The sequence below is a fragment of the Amaranthus tricolor genome, chromosome 17, assembly GCF_026212465.1.
Source record: "Amaranthus tricolor cultivar Red isolate AtriRed21 chromosome 17, ASM2621246v1, whole genome shotgun sequence".
Taxonomy (NCBI): domain Eukaryota; kingdom Viridiplantae; phylum Streptophyta; class Magnoliopsida; order Caryophyllales; family Amaranthaceae; genus Amaranthus; species Amaranthus tricolor.
This window is the reverse complement of record NC_080063.1, coordinates 6,147,899-6,169,705: the sequence shown is the minus strand read 5'-3', so window position 1 is coordinate 6,169,705 and position 21,807 is coordinate 6,147,899. Positions and strand designations below refer to the sequence as shown.

The window sequence follows — 21,807 nt, the reverse complement described above, 5'->3', positions numbered from 1 at the left end:
CAACACTCAATTCACTATTCAAATTCATATTTCACTATTTTATGATACATGAAAATGTTAAACAATGTTCATTTGTTTGCAGCTGGCTTCGCGTATATCTTTTGAGATCCCACTCCCCACATACTCTCGTCTACTACAGAGACGCACTTGATCGACAACGGGACGAGCAGGTTATTAACATTTACTATTTGTATTAGTTATGAATAAATTGTATATATTACTGAGCATATTGATTTCTATTACAGATGACATGGCAGCCTTACACAGCGGCTAAGATGGACGATGTGCCACACATATATACATCGGGCCACGAGATTTGGAGATCACGTTGTCCACTTGTTTGCTTTGACATCGTCGAGCTACATCTCCCGGATTGTGTCATGCGTCAATTCGGATTGGAGCAGGTTATTCCGCAAGCCTGTGACACCCAACCTCAACTACATGCGATCGATCGAAGGACCGGGGACAAGAACTACCTCGTACGACATAGATCGCATGTAGATGCGTGGAATAACCGAGCATCTAGATTGGTTCGAGGAGATAACTTCATAGGTCATAGCTCTGCTATGTACATGAGTTGGTACAAGCGTATCTCCATATTACGGCTAACGAACACCACATTTGCGCAGCCAGGATCACATTACCATCCGACATCTACGTTACTGGTACGTCTTCTTTCAACACTCATAACATATAATAATAGTTTTATGTGACTCTTTTAACAATATAATGATAACAAACAGGCTGAGCACATCCGATCGGTGCTCATACAATGCAATGACACGATTCAAGGGGCCGCTACATCGCCAGTTGATGTAGGGTATCGGCTATGTTCTCAGACCCTAGGCTCCATTAACGCGTCGTTGACCGATGCATTGAGTCAGGCGGGTTATGAGTACCTCATACCGACTCCACCCATCATTGGCGAGGTAGAGGACACATTCCACACTCCTTCTCCACGGAGTTCAGACCGAGGTAGCTCTTCCGGAGGATCCAGTTCTCGGTCCACAAGAGGTCACCAGCGTTCATCTACTCGAGGTCGGTCCTCCAGATCTGTAACACCCCGACCCCTCGGACCGTTGGTGACTACTCTTGGAGACTGTAAACTAGCCCCACAAACCAACACAAGTCTTTCCAGCGCACTTTGGCCTCACTCGTGCGCACCCGGAAAAACTTCCCAGGAGGTCACCCATCCTAAGATTGCTCTCCATCAAGCACGCTTAACTGTGGAGTTCTTAGCAAATGGGCTCCCTAGAAAAGAAGAAGCACCTTGTTGATATGAGTAGTCTATCAATCCTTTTTCAAGCTAAATCTTGGTTACAACATCGCCATCGACATCCGCTACTATGTCGCCATTCGTTCCTCCAGCTTCCATCACCACTCGTCCTCCACATCCATCGCCTCCGCAAAGGATCATCACATATCAGCGTGCTAGTCAACGACGAGCTCCTGCTCTTAATGTCATTGCGGAGGTTGACGAGTTCACACCATCATCATCCACCGGTGCGCAAAACAAAAAGGGGCCGAGGGTTGTAGTTTAACAAACTTTGTATATTCTTATATGATTTGAACTTCTTGTATGACTTTCCATAATTGTAATATATCTTTGCATTATTTTCATAATTAATTTTTTCAAATCAAGCTTGTTCGTCACTGATTATTATGAAATAGATGGTATTAAAATAGTTTAATGCAGGTTGCGTTCATTATTTACGGAAATGAAAGAAAAAAAAAGTTTCAGGCCACAAGCAAACCGCCACATGAAGTGGCGATTTACCAGGGACCAAACCGCCACATGAGATGGCGGTTTGCCTTGACCAAACCGCTACTTCATGTGGCGGTTTAATGCATAAGGCAAACCGCCATCTCAAGTGGCGGTTTTATCTGAAAAATTAAAAAAAAAAAAACAAATTTCCACGTGGACGGTATTGTAGGAAATACTTTCCCACATAATACAAAGTGGGAATTATTTTTTTTAGCAATAATATGGAAAAAGATTCACTAAAAGAGCCAAAAACTTAGCCCATAAAATTTCCCAAATAAAAACTCTCTCCTATGCATCTTTAAGTATTCCATTCACTTTATGCACTCTATTCAATACAATTACTCAATCCTTAGTATATCTAATTATGTAATAATTAAAAATTATAAAAAGTTAATATTAATAATATTTACATTCAAAACGAATCAAATAAGATCCTACATGACTATGTTTTGACTCATAGACTAATAATAAAATACAATTTAAGAATGACAAAAAAAATTATATCCCAAAATTAAATGTAACACCTAAAATGAATAGGATGGAACAACATCCATCACTTTGCAACTTCTCCCGAATCACAATTACAACCACAACAAGGACAAGCATAATCACAAATACAATAAAATAAGAAAAATTAAAATTAAAAATAAATAAAACACCTAAAATGAATAAAAAAGAATAACATCTATCACTCTACATCTTTTTACAAATTACAATCACAATCACAACGACAACAAGAACAAGCATAATCACAAATACCATAGAAAATGAGGCAAATTGGACTGGCGCCTATTAACATTTCCATACTACCCATCACAAATGGCTCCCATCAGGCCATCAAGCGGACATAACCAAAATAAAACTCTCTCACTCCCAGATTTCAACTCACTTTCTCTCTCATCTCCTCCTCCCTCAATTTCCTCCTCATCCGCCATCTCCGCCATGGAAGACCTTCCATTACAGAAGGTAGCAATCTCAGGTCCAATCCTTTCTTCTCTCATCAACCGCTTCTCTTCTTCTCCATCAAACATTCAAGGTCTTCTTTTCGGTAAATTCTCTCTCCACACTCCATCTTCTCTCTCTGACGATTCCTTTTCTTGTTCTCCTTCTCCTTCTTCTCTAATCGTCTCCATTAATGGTTTCATCACTTCTGGAAACTCCTCCAACGAGCTCTCTTCTTTGATTAGCCGTCAACACCATCGCCAAGTCATTGGGTATTTTTCTGCCCGCCGGAAATCTCCTCTTCGTCCTTCACTCTGCGAATTCTCTATCTCTCGTTCTCTCTTACCCGATTCTTCTCCACGGATCTTCCTTCTCTTGACAACGCCGTTGCACTATTCACAAACCCTAATTCATACTCATGAGTACAAAGTTTTTCAGTTTCGTCATGATTCGTTTGAAGCAATGCCGCTTGATGTGGTTAACGTTGGCCCTGCATTTCGAAATCATTACAGTGCATTTTCACCGGATTCGGAGCTCCCGTGCTTGCCGTGTGAGTTCCGAGGTGGGTCCCCTATGAGGGAGGATGGAAAGGAGAGAGAAGAAATGAATTCGAAGGAGATGAAGAGACTTGCGAAAGATCAGAAAGATTTGGATTTGTATGCAAAAGGTTATGAGATAGGGAGTTTAAGTAGGTTGATGGGATCAGATATTGTGAATAGTATGACTGGAGTTGAGGAGTTGTATGAGAAGATGCTTGCTAAGCTTGATTCTCTAGCTAGACAGGTTGAGACCTCTTCTGCTAAGGTTCTTGAGATGGTAGGTTTTCTTGGTTTAATAGATATGAATTTAAAGAAATTATTGGTGTATATGGTTGCTTTTTATATCTTGAATGGTGGATGCATATTTTTACTTTATACTAACAGAAGAAATTGGAAAATGTTGATGTATATTGGGTTTGATGCACTTGGAATCTGGAATATTTGTTGATGTTTTGGTTGAATATCCACTATAGATTTGGTATAATGAACTTTTTGCTTTGAATTTGAGTTTTTATAATGTGGTATCTTTCAGCAGTAGTTGGTTATAAAAAATTTGGTGTTATTATGCTAATGTGGTGTTTTTAGTTTTGTAATTGTGGTCTGTGGATGTGTATGCTAATATGGTGTGAGTTCTTGCGTCATTAATGTCTTGCTTTCGATAGTCTTTTTATTACCAATAACAATAACAATAACAATAACCATTTAGTTAAAGTGGACAAACCATCTAGGAGATCTCCCAAGTAACCAAATGCAGTACAACATGGCTAAAACCAAAATAACATACAAGAAAAGCAATTCAGAACAAAATAGAAATTCAAGCTCTATCTTTACTAGTACACTTCGTGATGGTATAAGTGAAGAAACTAATTATATTTCTCATTCGTTTCGTGTAGGACAATCACAACATGAAGTTAAGGCACAAAGTTGCTGGGATAGAATGATGTAGTTGCGGATTAATTGGGGCAAGTTTTTGATCTGATTTCAGGTAATATTTCTACAATTATTATGTGTATTCTTGTCACTGCTTCCTACAGCAAAAATTTCAGTATTTTGCTTCTAGTTCCCTTTCAGGAGAAGTTAGCCTTTATTATTGGATTGTCCTGCTTATTATATTATGTGCTGTTGGATTTAGTATTACACTTATTGCTACTTTTTTTCTTTGGGTGGGTTTAGATGAGTATAGATTTGATTGATTAGTGAGGAGCATGTGAAATTTCTATCTTAAAGACAATAGACAGGTGACCCAAGAAGAATGGTTATTTGAAAAGTGTCCTACTGAAGAGTTTCAGTCTACTGTTTTTTGTGCAACCGTTTGCGTTCAATTAGCTTCCTAGAAGAGTAAATTTTGGTTCAACATTTGAGTGTTAAGCGCTAAAGTTGTCCTTTTAATACCAATGGGCTTCTTTCTTTCTAGTATTTGAATGTCAGAGAAAAAATTCGATGCCAAATTTTTGTGGTATCAAGGCTTTCGAATAAAGATATTATTGCATATATTTCTGATATGTACGATAATAAAATGTTGATTTGAATGTTTAGGGACATATTTCTTTGTTTGAGAAGGCATAATTTGTTGTTTCACTCCCTCTTATCATTGCTAGGGTTTTGCTTTAATTAGCATTTGAGGTAAGAAGTGTGCATAAACTAAAAGCTAGGGGCTTAGGCATTATAGAGATTCTGCCAAGTATTTTTCTAATTATGCGTTCCTTGTCATCATACTTGTCACTACTTCTACTGTGAGATGTCTGGATAAATTAATCACTTGTTTCAATTATTTCGGTAGACTAAGAGCAGATTCTCAAGGGTCAGTGACTCGTACCTTTTAGTTAGAGACACGTGCAGAGCAGTGACCTCCCATTACAATTTATCTTTGACCTGCCAACAACTGTTTAGTCTTTCAATGTGTCATCCCATCTTGTAGGGAAACTTTGTTAGCATATTCTACATCATCAACCACATTAGCTCTATCATGTTATAGAAATAATTTGTGTTGATGAAAGCAATTGAGTCAAATTTGCTTTTCAGGCGATATATTTTTATGTCCTCTGCTAGAAAATAGCAGCCGAAATACCTTATAGATCATAGTCATTACTCCTACCTTGAGATGTCGGGAGAAAACAATGTCTTTGTTTATCACTTCTCCTGGTTGATTATGAGCAACTGTAGCTTGGTCTTGCACATGAAGATGCATTTTACCATTTTAGTTATAGATGTGTCCTTGACCCCATATCAATTTTGACTTCAAACTGCCAATGGCATGTACTTAGAGTATGAATATGATACTCCTATGTGACACCCCATCTAATGGGGAAAATTTGTTAGGAGATTGTATTTTATTAACCACACGGGCTCTAATATTGGTATTGCAGAGAAGGTAGAACTACTGCGCTATATGAATATTATAGTTGAACTTGTGAAATGCATTTTTATTACCTTCACTCCAGACTATTCACATTTATATCTTTAATTGAGTGTGTAGTTTAACCTGTCAGATTAAGTCTAGCTGATGCGTGTTTCAGTGCCGTGATGTATAATCTGTTGGCCATTTCTTGCAAGTTCCCACGGTTTTAATGGTATCCAAGTATCAATCTAGAACCAGTCATGTATAAGCACCGTCATTTTTTGGCCTTTTGATGGTCATCTATTGCAAATTGAGATTTAGAACTGTTATTGTGTTATCCAAGTTTGAACTTTCCTTTCTACACTGCAGCTGGAAAGGGCAGCAATTTTGTAAATGAGACAGCAGGATGCTGCTAGTACAATGTGCAGAGATTTAGAACTGTGTTGGCATCATTCGATGAAAGAAAACCGATGTTTTGCTATTGCAATTTGATTGAAGAGCATATTCTTACATAATCAAAGGATTCTGGGTATACATGTAGTCTTGTCGCATTTTGGTTGTTTGTGAATTGTACAGCCGTTCAGTTGTGGATCAGATATCTTAAATTCTATGATTGTAGCGCCCGATTGAAGCAAACTGTAGCAGAAATGCAATAATTTTAGCTGAAATGCAATTTGTAGTATATTTAGAAATCGTAGTAGGAAGTAGATAAATCAGGTAGCCAGTGTTGTGTTTCGCAAAAATATCATCAACTTGAACAATTTGGAGCTTTTTTTCTTTAAAAAACACTACGAATTTATTTCACTAACACTATGTTTAGATGAAAAGAAATAAAGGTAAAAAAAGGAAAGAATTTAGAGAAATGAGAGATCCTTTGTTTGAATAAGGGATTTGAAGGGATTAATTAAATGATTTTTATTAAGATTTTAATCTTTTCAAAGTTAAATATATCAAAGGGAAAATTCTCTCTTTCTTTCTCTTCACTTCTCACCTAAACAAGCAAGAGTTAGTTCCCTTCTAGTTCTTATAAGAGTTGGTTTTAATCTTTAGTGTTTACATACTAAACTTGTAAAAGTTTCTTATAAGAGACCATAACTTAGCTCATCTATAAATTATTGTCGCAAAATTTCACCACTACACTACTATATTATGAGACCATGGTCGTTTTCATATTCTTATACGAAACCATGGTCTTTTTCATGAGACTATGGTCATTTTCATATTATACACTGCTGCTATAAATCGAAAAGCGCATTTATTGTACCATGTAATAATCTCGATACTTTACAGCTATAATAATTAATAATAAGCTAATACTAGCAAAATTTTGGAAATTTGGATAATTTGGTTATATATCTTCAGTGCTATCCAATCCTAAATCCGCTACTGCACGTATTAAAATATGAAAAAAAAAACCATAAAATACGAAACCTTCTGATGAAGTAGTGTTTAGTAACTATGACACTATGATTGGAAGATAAGATATCAAAAGCGGTGCTGCAGAGCATGCACAGCCAAAAAAAACTGATTGCACTGCTAAAAGCTGTTGATGATACAACACTAATGTATCATTTATGTGAAAAACCACCCAGCCATCGTAATTTAAAATGACGTAAAATGAGTGGAACTGAACAAAGGATAGAACACTAATATGCCTGATAAGACACTATTACTGCTAGCTGCTACACCCATGGGCCTTGATATATCTGGGACCAAATCTGTTGGAAAAAAACTCTAGTCTATAGAGGTAAAACAACCTACACTCTAATCCCAGAACATTACCAAGCATTATTATCAAATAATTCTACTATCCAAATGGGAAAAAAGAACCAAGCATAAAAAAAAACCCTCTGCTGAACCATTTGTGCTGCTCCTAGTATAATTCATCAACAAGACTGGTAGTTAGACATGATCCCATCAGAAGAATTGATGAAATCAAAGCCTAAATTACCACTAAAAGTGGGTTGTAATTTGTAGTTAGACATAATACCATCAACAGAAGACTTGGTATGACACCAAGAGTCAGTGTAAAACAATGGATGATCATCCATAAACCCATAATCATGCTGTTCTTCTTGCTTCAACCCCAAATTAGGATCTCCAATTGGGTCCATCATCCATTCTTGGGTGTAATCAAACCCTAAATTCATGGATGATTTAAGCTGGTTTTTCTCTTGTTCTTCTTCAAATCCTTTAGTTGTATGAGAATCAGGACCTAAAATGTTTGAATTACAATCATCTTGTTTTGGAATAGGAAAGTTGAGAATGGCAGAAGGGCCATACATAACCTTAGCTGCTTCATCATAAGCTAAGGCTGCTTCAATGGCAGTAGAGAAAGTTCCTAACCATAATCTTCTGCTGCGTTTTCTCTGTTCATTATACTCTGTAGTTGCACTACAGTTGATGGGTTCACGAATTTCAGCAACCCATTTGCCCCATGTCCTTTGCCTTACACCTCTGAATGTGCAATCCAAGTTTTCAGGGCCTCCTTTACCAGGCATACACCCTTTTCTTGATCCTCTTGCTGGACCCTTTTGTACCTTTTTCTTGGCTTCATCAATGCTTGATGAATTGCCCATTTGTTGATTGTGAATCTTCCATTTTTCAAGAATTTGTGCCACTGATTTATACCCATTTCGCCGCCTTCGTCCATTCATATATCCTCTGTACACAACCATAGGTTCTCTGTTAGCATGTACTCTTATTCCAGAACTTCAATCATGATGGGTGGTTTTGGTCTTTTGGGCATATGTAAAGGGCCACACTGTATTTAGATAGAGAAAAATAGAGGGAAAAAGGGAGAGAAATTTGAAAGAATAGAAAATCTTTTGTTTGGATAACATATAGGAAGGAGACCGGAGAGGGATTTAAAATGAAAACATTAACAAATTTTGTTAAAAAAACAATCTCTAAGTAGAAAGATTTAAAGGAAAACACTTAATTTCTTTTTTTCCTTTTTTTTTTTCTTCTGGACAAAGTGTACTCTCCTTTTTTACCCCTCCTATAATAATATTAATAATAATTTAAATTATTTATTTTGCTTTTACTTTAGTTTAACAAGGTGCACTCTCCTTTCTTACCCCTCCTATAACAATATTAATAACAATTTAAATTATTTATTTTGCTTTTACTTTAGTTTAATTGCTTATTTTGAGGCTTTAAAATTACAAAAAAATGTAAAATACGTAAGATCCAACACGACTAACGAATTATTGTATATTTTTGGTCTGACTTCTGTTTACAACAACAACAAAACAACCTGCAACCATATATACTTATGTAATAAAAATTGCACTTACCTTTGAGAAAGTTGGGAATCCATGGTTGATAAGCAGGAGTATAAGTATGGTCCTCCGGGAAGATATTGATAAGAGGTTTCCAAAGTAGTAAGCAAGGAAGTGTCTTGAAAAGCGAAGGAAAAGGCTCTGTAAAAATGGTATTTATAGGATTTTTAGTATTTGTGGGGCCATCACCAGGGATTTCAACAACCTCTGATGATCTGATGATGCGTGGTGTTATTTGTAGGGCTGAGTGACACTTCAATCTCTCCCTGCTTGACACGTCACCTGCCTCACGTGTTCATCTTTTCCTCTTTCCCTGCCTTACTCTTCAATCCTCAATTCACACTTGTTTGGCAATTGGCTGTTGGTTGTTGGTATTTTTAATTGACTTGTTTGACTAGCTGAAAATATTATTTTTTTTCGTTGGCTTTTAAGCTAGCTGTTTATGGAGATATTTAGTAAATTTGAGTATTTGTTGTTAACTGTTTATTAGAAAAAAAGTGGGTCAACAAGCCAAAAGTTAACTAAAAAAGCTAACTGGAGTAGCTTTTTCATTTTGGTTTAAAAGCCAGTTCAGCTGCTTTAAAAGTCATTCATCAAACATTTTTTTGGCTGTTTGACTAACCAATAAGTCAAAAGCTAAAAGTCAACCAAAAAGCTAAGCAATAAGCTAAAAACCAAACACCCCCATAGTGTAAACAAGATAGGATTCTCTCCAATGGATAGTCTTAGAGTTGTTCAAATGTGATCCGACCCGAAAATCCGAACTGAAACGGAAGGTAACCGACATGAAAATATGTTTCTTTTTTAGGTTTATCGAATCGACATTATCCGAACCGAAGTTGCGCCCGAACTGATTTACGACCGAAAATCGTAAAATCGAACCCGAGCTGCGACCGATTTTTATAACCAACATATAACCGTTAACCGAGATTACCCGAACCTAATAGTGACCGACCGAGTCATACTCGACTCGAATTATGCTGAAAATCGAACTTGATCCGGCTAAAACCGACTTAACTCGAATGAATTTTTAATCGAAATGCTGTAAACCTGAACCAATTTTTAACATAGAGGTATGATTGACTCATACTCAATCATCTTATTAGTTAATCGAATAAAGTAATAGAAGTTTTAATAAATTAAATTTTATACATACATGGTTTCATATATTTAGAGTTAATAATCAATGGTCAATGTTTATTTAACTATTTTTAATCAATTTAGATGAAAAATGATAAAACTTTAATTTTAATTTACAGTCAAACAAGTAAAAGTAACAAAGTAATAATCACTAACTGATTTGCATTTTAACTATTTTGCCTTAACTAGGAGGAATCTTATCATTAATTAAAAAATGTCTAACAACTTAATCTGATATTAACTCGATCTATAGTACTTAGTAATTCGTAGCCGAATTCTACTGGAAAATAATACTCGAACCCGATCTGTACCCGGTAAAATCGAACCAATTATTAACCAATGACAGTCCGAGACCGATTGACTACCCGATACAAACTTCAATCGACACCGAACCGATGCTAACCCGATAGCTCAAATAACTGATCTTCAACCGAATCGTGACTAACCGACCTGACCCGAGTGTGACCCGCCGTAACACGCATCCGAAAAATAATCGATCCGAAATACAACTGAACCGAATGACATCAGTCCGAAACCGACCCGATCACCCAAATGAACACTTCTTACTCAATGTAATGGTTAGAATTTGCTTGACGAAGGAAATAGGGAAATTTTTGAAATTCTATTTTTTTTATTTTAAAATAGGTGTTAAAATCTTAGCATGGGTAATAGGAAAAAAATAATGAAGATGATCCCAATACAGTGTAAATGCTTAAGTTGGACCCACTTAACGCCATAGTGTAAAAACAAAGTCGTATTGTATCGTATTGACCGCGTTATATAGGTTTAAAAACAAATAAACTGATATTTCTCGCATTGTAAAGATATACAAAAAATTATTTTGGACCTATCAAAGAATATCTTATAATTCAACTGATACTTATATATTAAGATAAGTGCATAGCTCTTATTATCACATCATTGATCTTGATGCTTATGTCATTAGGAAACTTTGTTGTAACATTATGATCTCCAATTTGAATGGAGTGGAACCACGTAATTTTTACTATTAATATTAAAATCTATATATCTGACTTTTTGAATTCCGTCTAAATAATATTAATATTAAAATAATAAAAGATTGTATTGGTTAAGGACAAATAACAATAGTAGATTACTGAGTCAGAATATTTATACATTCATACATGCAAAACAAATTTATTATTTCAAATTTTAGAAAATTGCATTGCAAATATGTCAATTGTCATCATCCATTCCTGATGTTAAAGTGACAATTTTGGTAGACTGCAATGAAATCAATTGCGTACAAAGAAGCAATGGACAAAAAAAAAATAATGGTTGAATGATGCTATTTTTCTGTATGTATTTACATTCAACAATTGAGAGCTGTAACATTGAGATCCCAATGCTCAGCAATATTATTCACCAACATCAATCTGTGAAAATGTTGATTCATCTTATGTTGCCATTGTATCAACGTTCATCCGCTCCAGAAGTCCGATGAAATTCTGGAAACACGTCACATTGGGCTCAAATATGCCAATATCAAAGTCGATAAGTAGTTCATTAAGTGATTCATTATTGCATATACATCGCCCATAAGTCTCGGTCATCATCTGAGCCTGATTAAGAAGGCAAACCACAAGGTGGTAAATACTCAAAAGGACATGAATGAAGCATAGGATAATCTAGGTCGGGACCTGCTTAGACCATGGCTCGGTCTTTGATAAATAATAATATACTTCATTAACATTGAATGTTAGCATTGGTAGTGGAGTTGGTTCAGTTTACATGTAAACAATTAAATGGTTGACTCACCTTATACTAGTGTTCTAGATTCGCCCCTGTCGGCCATTCCCCTAATCTGTTTCGGACCAAACCTTCATCCATGGTCCACTCTTTGTGCCCAACCTATATTTAATATCATTTAGAATGTTTGAACAATGAGGAATGGAAATAAAAGCCAAGTAAAAAGCATTGAATGCTTGTGATTTTTAAAATTCATCGAACAGAAGTTCACCTCCAACTTCCAGCTATTACACGGAAGGTCATAAACAGAAACAACCCCATCCAGATACCAGGGAGACCAAAAGCAGGAGCAGTAATCAACAAAAATAATGATGATATCAACGCAGCAACAACCTGTTAACAGCAAGATATGGAGTATAGCTAATCACAATATCTTGTGATCAACACAACTTCTCAAATGTATGGTTTAGTAATAAACTTTACCGTCGAGTAGGCAGCATATTCGAAGTCTGAAACCCCATAATAGAGTCCGTCAAAAACAAATGCAACTGCATTCATCGGCTGCGATCCAGCAACAAACTGCAAAATAGTATAGCAATCAGATCATCTAGCATATTCAATGTTACAGCCATCGACATCATCATGCTTCACAACATCTTGGACGAACAATTTACAAAGCCAATGAAAGCATGATCTATATAGCTGATTACAGTATAACAAGAAGCCCTTCATATAAATATGAACAAAAGCAGGAATCAATAGAAATAAATTTCATACACCGTAAAAAAATAAGCGTGCAGAATGCACATACAAACAATTAAAAATCTATACATATTTTGGACACATCATTGAAACAAAAATGGCCTCTTGTCTTGTCACTTATGAGTAATAGTCCATGCTACATGCTACATGGAACAAGTCGTTGATATCCTAGTCTATCTCCAGCCTAGAAGCTTTCCAAAATATCTAGATCCGTATCTTGTAATTAAAAGCAATGCTCAATCCAACAATCAATCAATATTGGAATTTAAGTAAAATAAGACGATCCAGGAAAACCTGGCAAAATATACTTACAGGAACATTTTGAAAAGTGTTCAGAAGGCAGAACAGTTGCAATATACATTTGTGGGGTTAAAAGAGAAGAGATGAAAGATGTAAAGGCATGAATACAAAGATTATTTTCCTCAATTGTTCAATCAACATAAATGCATTGTAACTTCTGTAAATAAACAGGTAAACCTGAAGAAAAGACAGCAAAAATCAAACAGTTTAGACAAGTCTAAATAAAGCCAATATTCGAAAAAGAATGAAAACCGGAAGATCTTAATGTATGCATAGGTTCTTATAAAATAGAAGCGCATCAACTGCATATAGAGGGCTTTCAAAGGACAAACACCTAAAGTAAATCCTGATTTCTAACTCAATAAGACAGATGGCCTTTTAATGTCCATAGGCATACATATCAGATGGATATAAGTCTGAATCGATTCAATAGGGACTACTGGCCACTGAGGACAGAAAAGACCATACAGAACAGCTCAAGCCGTCATTAACATATTAAGATACTCTATTTTACAATGTCATTACTAATCAATCACAAAGGTAAAGACTTGTTCATATGACCAAGTTTATACCAAGATACCATACCAATTACATTATTTACAATAGCATTACTCGTCAATCACAAAAGACGAATTGTTCATACGAACAAGTTCATACCAAGATACCAGACCAGGCAACTTTCAGGACTTCTGCATCTGATGTGAATAAGTTTAGAAGCCCTCCGTAACCAAGGAACAAAATGACTGCCAAACCCATTCCAATTACAAAACCTATCTGCAAATAATCAATAGTATAGATGGTGCGCTGTGAGTTTAAACTCTTCTACAATTTGAATATGTAAGAATATATCGAAAGAGTAGTTTAGAGGGGTTTGTTAAGAATTTAAAATAGTTCTCACCTGCAGCACTCTATAAACAACTTGGCGTGCCTGCACATAGTTACCCTGGGAGTAACCACCAGCAAGAAGGGCCTATAAAAAGAAAGAAGGAAAAAAGATGTGACGGAGGCTTCATAACACAGACGTCAACCATCACCCGACAAACATGAGCAATTTAGCTCCTGAATTTTGAACGAAGACCCATTGAAAGAGAGATTCTCATAGATGAATGATACACTCATATTTTACATGTATTTCCCCTTATTTATATTGTATTTTAAGGATCTTTTATGGTCATTATAGATGTTTTCTACTCAAAATATGTCAGTTTAGAAAGGTTGGTTTTCTCAAGCGTTCTGCAAGTAAATGTGATGAAACGAAGGGGAAACTGGAGTTAATGGAACCATTGGAGGAGCTAAGGAGAGTGCCAAGAGAAAGTAAAACACCAGACGAAGTCGTAGAGGAAAAGAGCCTAATAACATGCTCAATGCCCGGTCGGGTAACTCCTCCAGACTAAGAAGAATTTAAGGCAAATTGGACTTTTGTGACGAGGTCAGTACCCAGTCGGGTGTTTCATGTCATAGCTAATTAAGAATTAAATCTACGATACCCAATCGGGTACCTCAACACCTGGTCGAGTATTTTTATCAAATGCGCATAGAGGGAAAATTTGACATGTGTTTAGTAATTTAACCATAACTTTTGATATATAAGTCGCATTGATTCAAGACTAGTTTCATTGGAAAGCTCTTGAATTATCTTTCCTAATTCGAAGCAAAAAGTTGTAGCCTTTTAAATCTGCAAAAAGTCAAATACCTGAGCAGATATACCCAACACCCGAACTGGTATCCAAGCCGTTTCTTTAGTTTTCGTTTTTAACCTATTTTTTGGAGATTTATTATAAATAGACCTTCTTTACACTTGTAAATTAACTCTTATTTTCTGGATTTTACTCTCTTTTGGGAGCCATTAATAAGTTCATTTTCTCTATATTTCTTGGATTGAATTTAATTATGATGACTTGTTCAATAAAACCTATGGTTATTAATATGTCTACATTAGGCTAGGTTTCAATCTAGAGGTAATTAATTAAATGTGAGGAGTTAAATAATCTATTTGGTTTCATGCCAAGACGATCTACCACGGAAATCATATGCAACAACAGATAGAGTACTACATGGTAAGGAAAAAGAAAACGCATTTGAGTTCAGTTAGGAGTTTACCTGCCCAGCAAGTGCCAGAGCATCAGTCAATAATGATATTGTCAGCCATATCTGCACACAAATTTCATAACCAGCCATTGGTACAGGACCTTCTCTTGCTGCCATAGATGTAGCTAATGTCATGGGTACAAGAACTGATAAAGTTCTTCCAATCAAGAGCCCTCCTGTAGATCATATAATTGCACTTGAGGATGAAACTAACAAAGCTGCTAGAACTCTCATGTACATTAGAATGCAACTACAGCTTCACAACCATTTAAATAATTAAGACATTAGTAACTACGCTCATGGGATTGGCAGCATGGAACTAGAAAAAGATAATGAAAGTTTCAATGACCAAATATTCCAGCACCAAAAGTTTCAGTTTTTATGAATGATGACTAAAAATTAGCATTTAAAGGCTAGTTAAATATACTGCAACATAATAACATATGATATCATCGCATCTCCAATAATGTCAGATCCACAAACATGAGAAGTGATAGAACCCTAATTTTATCAGCAGGATCCTACCTGATTTAAGATATTGAAGAAATCTTCTACCATCAATATTTGGAGAAGTAAGAGATACTTCTTCGTTCAGCTTCCAGAGTAGGATAGAGGCTATCAAGTATCTGCTAGAAAGAGAAATAACATTACAAAAACAGAGTTTCGCTACACGGGAAGGTAAATGATACGCATTCATAGTGCTGTGAAACGAATTGACCTACTCAGAGGTTACAGTGGCTATTGCAGCACCACTAATACCAAAGCCAAAGAAATATATCAAGATCAGGTCTAGGGTTGCATTGAGTAGGTTTCCTGCTCCTGCCAATAGAAAGAAAGTGTTAAAAAAGAAACACACTACTTTTTATTCTGAAAAAATTCAACTATATGCAAACAAGAAAGCAATACTATAATTATTGAAACTCTACTAGATCACTACTCCCTGCTTTCTACTTGACTATAAAGTCTTCAATAATAGAAATTGAAACCTATTCATTCCAATTTACAGAAATACTAGCCAACCATATCTGGCTCATAACTTAAAAGATAAACAAAAAAAGAATTTAAAAAGGGATAAGTTTATAATAAAAGGGATAAGTTTCTAGTAAAACAAAATGAGATTTTTGTGTGAAAGGACAAAAAGAATGTTTATTCCTTTATATGTTCTCCTTCATCTATCAACAGGGGAAAAGATAATATAAGAATATCAATAGAGGAGAATACTTCACGTAGAATACATATTCTTTTCTACTTAATGAATCCATACTTTCTAAAAGTTTCAGCATGGCAGCATTACTGAGGATTTGAAAGATAGGTCAAGCATGCACTGACATGCTTTCCATAACTTCAAAGGAGAGGTTTTTGGAGTACTTACCAATTGCATACAAAGGTGTCTTGGTATCTTTAAATCCTCTAAAAGTTCCCTGTGCAGCAAGTGCAATGACAATAGGTGGAGCACCAAAAGCTCTCATTGCAAGGAACTCCTCAGCTGGCTGGCGCATCGGTGAATCCTGTAACACCCACATGTACTTGCAATTTACAAACAATATCAAATGTTGATAGTTGATAGTAGAGAGAATTTGAGGCGTACCGACAGAACAGCCATGGTTAATAATAAAGGTTTATCATAATAATTTGACTATTATCACTTTCTCATAATAATCTCAACTTTGAATCATTCAAGAATAATCCCAATTACCAACTAATGGGGCGCCGTCACAAAATGATCCTAGATAACAGTAAATTTGTTCAAACAGTCAAGTTTTTCTTAGGTTTGTTGGTTCTTATAAAAACAATCAACTTTGAATTATGGAATATTCCAAAATGATCCCAATTAAAGTAATAGGTTATTTTTACATCACCTGATCATTTAAGGAAGTACCCATCATAATTGAGATTACTTTGGAATATTCCATAATTACTGGCCATAATAATTGAGATTGTTTTGCAATTTTTCAACAAGGTATCCGTAGATTCACATTCTACATAAGACCAATAACAAAATTGCAAGATGAACACAACTTGTTGAAGATTAAACTGAACAATAATCTCAAAGAGATACTGCCCAGTAAACAATGCAACTTAGATCATAAAACTTTTATTGATCATCTCAATACTATTAAAACAGTGAATTGTTTTTTGGAGGTGGTTATCGTGCAAAATGTACAATTTAAAAAAGTAATGATGCAATGAAGATCAAAATCCATCCATTAAGAGCATTGAAGTTCAATCACAAAATTGGGAATGATTACAAGGATTATCCAATCAAATTGAAACAAGAGAATCTATAACAAATATCAAGTAAAGTCAGACATACAACAGATATACCCATGATATTCATTAGATATCCAGATCCAGCTGTAAGTGCCACAGCTTCAGCCAACCCAAGGCCAGCAGCAAGCACTAAAGACGACGACACTGAAGGAAGGGCTTTTTTCTTTTCTCCGTAACCTGCAATAACCAAACTCAATGGCCTAAACAAAAATAACAGTTTTATGTTGAGGATAGATAATGAAGGATCTCTTCTTGAATGAATACCTTGGCCAGCTTGAATAAAATTTTCATTTTGCATGCTAGCCAATGCCTGCTCTTCAGCAACAAAGGATGTTGTCACATTGAGCAATGGGACATTAAACAATTTTGATACCAAGTTAAATACTGAGACTGACACCCCAACAGCTGCTAACTCGACAGACCCTGCAGTATGACAAAGGAAAAAAAATCTAAACCCTCAATAAAGACACTGACTAGTGACTTATACATACTGATCTGCAGCCTACTAAGCTTAAGCATCAGCCACTCAAGCCATAATATTGATTACCCAATCGCAAGAAACAACAAATTATATTTAATTCCAGAGTCCAGACCTATCCAAAAAGATTAGCCTGTTTTGTGCAACAAAGAACGCTCACAAGATAATAAAACAAGGGATAAATCTTTTAGGAAAATGCAAACATAATTCAAAATTTGTCAAATAGAAAAGCTTAAATCATCTTTTCAATTTAAAAATTGCATAATAACTTAGTTATATATATAATTAGAAAGTTTATTAAAAACATTCATAAATCGTATTTAGCACGAAAATCTATCTAGATAGTTACTATTATAAATCATGTGCGGAAGCTGATGAAGATAATTATTAGTTAATGAAAATTAATTTCCTCCTCATCATAACAAACCTAGTGCCTTCAAGTGATGCTCCAAGTCCATGCTTGGTGAGCAAACAAAATAAAGCATCTTTTTTAGAGAGTCTTGATTTTGAATTTCAAATTTGCTATCATACATGTTAATTAATAATGAGTTTTCTTGGATTATTGACACCGAAACAATTAGCCATGTGACCGGAACCTTAAGACTATTGAGTATTGACAGATACAATGAAAATTAAGCATTGTCCAAAGAGTTTACCAAAACTCACGGAAGATTGTGCTGAGGCAAGTCATGATAGGAACGTGACACTACCACGTAAATTGTGAGTTGAGAATTTTTTTGTATTTCCATAGTTGACTCACAATTTATTTTCTATAACTCAATTACTAGATAAGACAAACTAAAGCGTTCTTTCACTAATCTTCGTGTGTTGTATGGGACCTCGCCACACAATGAGGACTTTGATTGAAGCAGATTATAAAGGGATGAGTGCGATTTCTAACAACACATGTCAATTCTTCCAAGGAGAGTAATTTTAAAGCTCCATCCCTCTACTAGAGAGCAAAATAAAGGTTGTGACATAAGTTCTTATCAAAACCTAGAGATGGCCCAAAAGTCAAAAAGGTTTTTATTTTGTTAAAGAAAGTATGCTCGAGTATAAAGTGTTTATTGTAAGACACTAAACCAATAAATTTCCCTACGAGTAAAATTATATGCAGGTTGTACTTGAGGGGAAGTTACTTGTTAATCTGAAACCATAAAGAAGGGTTATTGATCCCCACATATAATTGTTGATGGTGAGAACAATACTTGCTTATTTAGTTCATGTTTTGTCTTAGATAGAGGAACATGGGAAGTGGCACTTCAAGCATTCTCTTTCTCCCTCTCGATTAGTATCACTTTCCATTTTAATCTATTCCACTAATTTTGCACCCTTTTCTATTTTGACAATGGTCTAACTCTCCTTTTAATCTTAAACACAAACTTATTCTCTTTTTCCATCTTTAACCTTGTTTATTATTATCCACTTATTTTTTGGTCTTAATCCTCAACTTAATTCCTCTTTCCACTAATTTTCATCCAAAAAAGTAAGTGGCACTTATTAAGAGGGACGACGGGATTAACACAAAATCAAGCAAAATTTGTGTCAAGGCGTCTCGCGTCATTCTAGTTTCAAAGGTTGGTGTGAGTCTTATTCGGTAAGATTCCCTCTCATTGGGTGATCCTTAAGATGATGGTAGGTTTTACTTGGACTTTCTCCTATTTCGTAAAAAAAACCAGTAAACCACAGTGTATCCTGTTCTTTTGCAAAGGCTATATTTTTTTCAATGCTACAATCACATGTGAATTTAAGTAGTTGAAACAGATGCTTGGTAATTTATTAGGCGTGTTAAAGCAAGTACCAATAATCTTAATGATGACGTTAACTTTAAACATATAATCGAACATGCTTTGTCTTGTACTTTAGAGAGGGTTGATAAAGATGTGTCGAATATGAGTGATTTAAGGTTTGGAACGATTGATAAGAGTTGCTTGATCAAAGCAACAAATAAAGAAGCAGACTGTGAATGGCTCGACCAACCGCTCGATCGAGTAAGGTCTTGCTCGAGCGGTCAAGTGGTGTTAGCTCGATCGAGCAAAGTGTCCAGAACAAGTCAGTAGCTTCACTGGAAGCTTGCTCGACCGAGCGAGTTAGTGGCTCGGTCGAGCGGAAGTCCAGCAGACTACATTGGATTTTGTTTTTGGTCAGAATTTGTAGTTACTATGCAATAATGTGTTGCATTACTCTATTGTTTATTGTAATGTTTATTGTCATGGTTAATTAGGATGTTAATTGGGATGTTACATGTGAGTTTATGGTGATTTATGAGGGAATACTAAGAGTGATGAATATCTTGCCTATAAATAGGATTCATCACTCATAGTAACATTCACCACAAAAACACACATATTGTTGAGAGGGCTATTGTATTATTAGAAACTTGAGAGTGTTCTTACTTTGCTTTAATATTTGTGGTCTTGAGAGATTGTTCTCAAGATAAGAGAGGTTTATTATACTTGTAATTGTTGAATTCATTATAATAAACTATTTTCAGGGGGAGGTATTCAAGATAAGAGAGGTTTATTATACTTGTAATTGTTGAATTCATTATAATAAACTATTTTTAAGGGGAGGTATTCAAGATACCTCATAAACACTTGTATTCATCTTTTGCATTATATTTTTCATTTGTTTTTCATTGTTGAACCTCTTTGAGACTTTCGTTATCAAGGCGTGAAAAATAAGAAAAAAATATGGTCATATTGTGATCGTCACTTGCCTCTAGCCTCGTAATATTGCTCCAAAACTGGTTCCTGCCTATAATCATTCTACTATGGTTAAATTGGAAAATGTAGCTACTATAGCATTGGGCAACGAGACCCACTAATGCACAAGTTGGGAATTCTTGACCTCCACACTCCAAGACCTCATTCTCCCACTTACGGGAGCATTAGGGATGATAATATAAGGATTTCTTTTAGGTTCCAGTTTCCTTACTACTAGCATCTTTGTGATATATATTCCTATATATTATAATTATCCTTGCAGATTAATGAGAAAACAGTGATAAATTATTTAATTTTAGCAATAAACATATAAGAGTAAATGAAAAGGTATGAGTACCTAAATGACCAACAAAAGCAGTATCAACAAGAGATGTGATGGGATCAGCAGCTAAAGCCAAAAGAGCAGGCAATGCAATCGACAACATATCCCGACCAAGCTCATCCAAATTCAGTGCATCTCTGCAATTTCCCACCCAAATTCAAGTCAATTAGAAACATAAATGTTACAGCATATAATCATCAACACAGAAAACTAATCAATACCTAAAGCGAAGAAGTGGAGGAAGATGAAAATCAGAAGAAGAAGAAGAAGAAGAAGAAGAAGAAGAAAGAGGTGAAGGAGTTGAAGATTTAGGGGTTTTAGATTTGGCTAGAGGTCGGGAACGAGAACAAAATTTAGGGTTTCGTTTAAAGGAAACAAAATTGAAGAAAGAAATAGGATGGACGGAAGAAGAAGATGAAGCTTGAAGGTGATTGTAATGGCGGGAGTAAGAGTGAATGTATAAGAGGTGATGAGAAAGAGAAGTAGCCATTTTTACATCTGCAAGTGAGATGATGGTTATGGAGGACAGAAGTCACCCAGATTTTTTCTTGCAGTAGGACTAATATCAAACGTGCAACTAATTTAACGGATAGATTTGAGGGATGCCAAATTGTGGTGGTAAAATTATCTTTTTATAAGGACCAAGAACACTTTTGCTATTCGGGTAAGACATTGCCTTTGGCCGAGATATCTCAAATACAGTTTATATTTTCGTACTATATACTAAGTGAGTTATTTAATTTATGTATAAAGCGCGTTGCTCGATGAGATTGTCTCACACAATAATTTGTGTTGAGAGTTAGCTTATGCTTAGGTTTTTCCTTTCTATCTTGTGACACTATCATTTATATGAAGGATTAATTTTTCGTTATTCCCACCTGCTATTAGGGTTTGTCTAACTAATTGCTTGCTAATCCAATCCACAAAGTAATGGTAAGAGCTACGAGAATATGTAGATGAGCCTAATGTTTGTTGAGTGAAATTATTTACTTTTCACTTGTCTATTCCAAATCTTTTTATCCTTTATCGTTATAATTGCATCTAACAATATTCTGGTGGTTTTATATGTTGTTATTATATTTAAATGGTGTATCGATCGTAGTTAATCACAACAACTTATGGCTCAATCCCAAATCATTTGG

At 35.4% G+C, this 21,807-nt stretch overlaps 3 protein-coding genes across 4 annotated transcripts; 1 reads left to right on the top strand and 2 right to left on the bottom strand.

The window, feature by feature from the left end:
• The first annotated feature begins 2,485 nt into the window (after positions 1–2,485).
• LOC130804351 (uncharacterized) lies at positions 2,486–6,727 on the top strand. The gene is made up of 3 exons (XM_057668763.1): positions 2,486–3,523; positions 4,140–4,231; positions 5,954–6,727. Exons 1-2 carry the CDS (start codon positions 2,585–2,587, stop codon positions 4,185–4,187), a joined length of 987 nt encoding a protein of 328 aa, XP_057524746.1. The 5' UTR covers positions 2,486–2,584; the 3' UTR covers positions 4,188–4,231; positions 5,954–6,727.
• A 685-nt stretch (positions 6,728–7,412) lies between these two features.
• LOC130804352 (dehydration-responsive element-binding protein 2E-like) lies at positions 7,413–8,297 on the bottom strand. The gene has a single exon (XM_057668764.1). It carries the CDS (start codon positions 8,260–8,262, stop codon positions 7,471–7,473), a length of 792 nt encoding a protein of 263 aa, XP_057524747.1. The 5' UTR covers positions 8,263–8,297; the 3' UTR covers positions 7,413–7,470.
• Positions 8,298–11,138: 2,841 nt separating this feature from the next.
• Positions 11,139–21,367, bottom strand: LOC130804097 (protein DETOXIFICATION 44, chloroplastic). Of its 2 annotated transcripts, none has more exons than XM_057668425.1 (14): positions 20,887–21,367; positions 20,681–20,802; positions 17,404–17,562; positions 17,183–17,316; positions 16,241–16,376; positions 15,591–15,687; positions 15,394–15,494; positions 14,881–15,044; positions 13,679–13,750; positions 13,438–13,554; positions 12,202–12,297; positions 11,990–12,111; positions 11,788–11,880; positions 11,139–11,591 (listed from the first exon to the last, which is right to left on the bottom strand). In XM_057668425.1, the coding sequence occupies exons 1-13, from the start codon at positions 21,153–21,155 to the stop codon at positions 11,829–11,831; spliced, it is 1,641 nt and encodes a 546-aa protein (XP_057524408.1). In that variant the 5' UTR covers positions 21,156–21,367; the 3' UTR covers positions 11,139–11,591; positions 11,788–11,828. The 2 variants fall into 2 exon arrangements, with proteins under 2 accessions (XP_057524408.1, XP_057524409.1); XM_057668426.1 differs by having other exon boundaries at positions 15,591–15,681; positions 20,887–21,279.
• Positions 21,368–21,807: the final 440 nt, after the last annotated feature.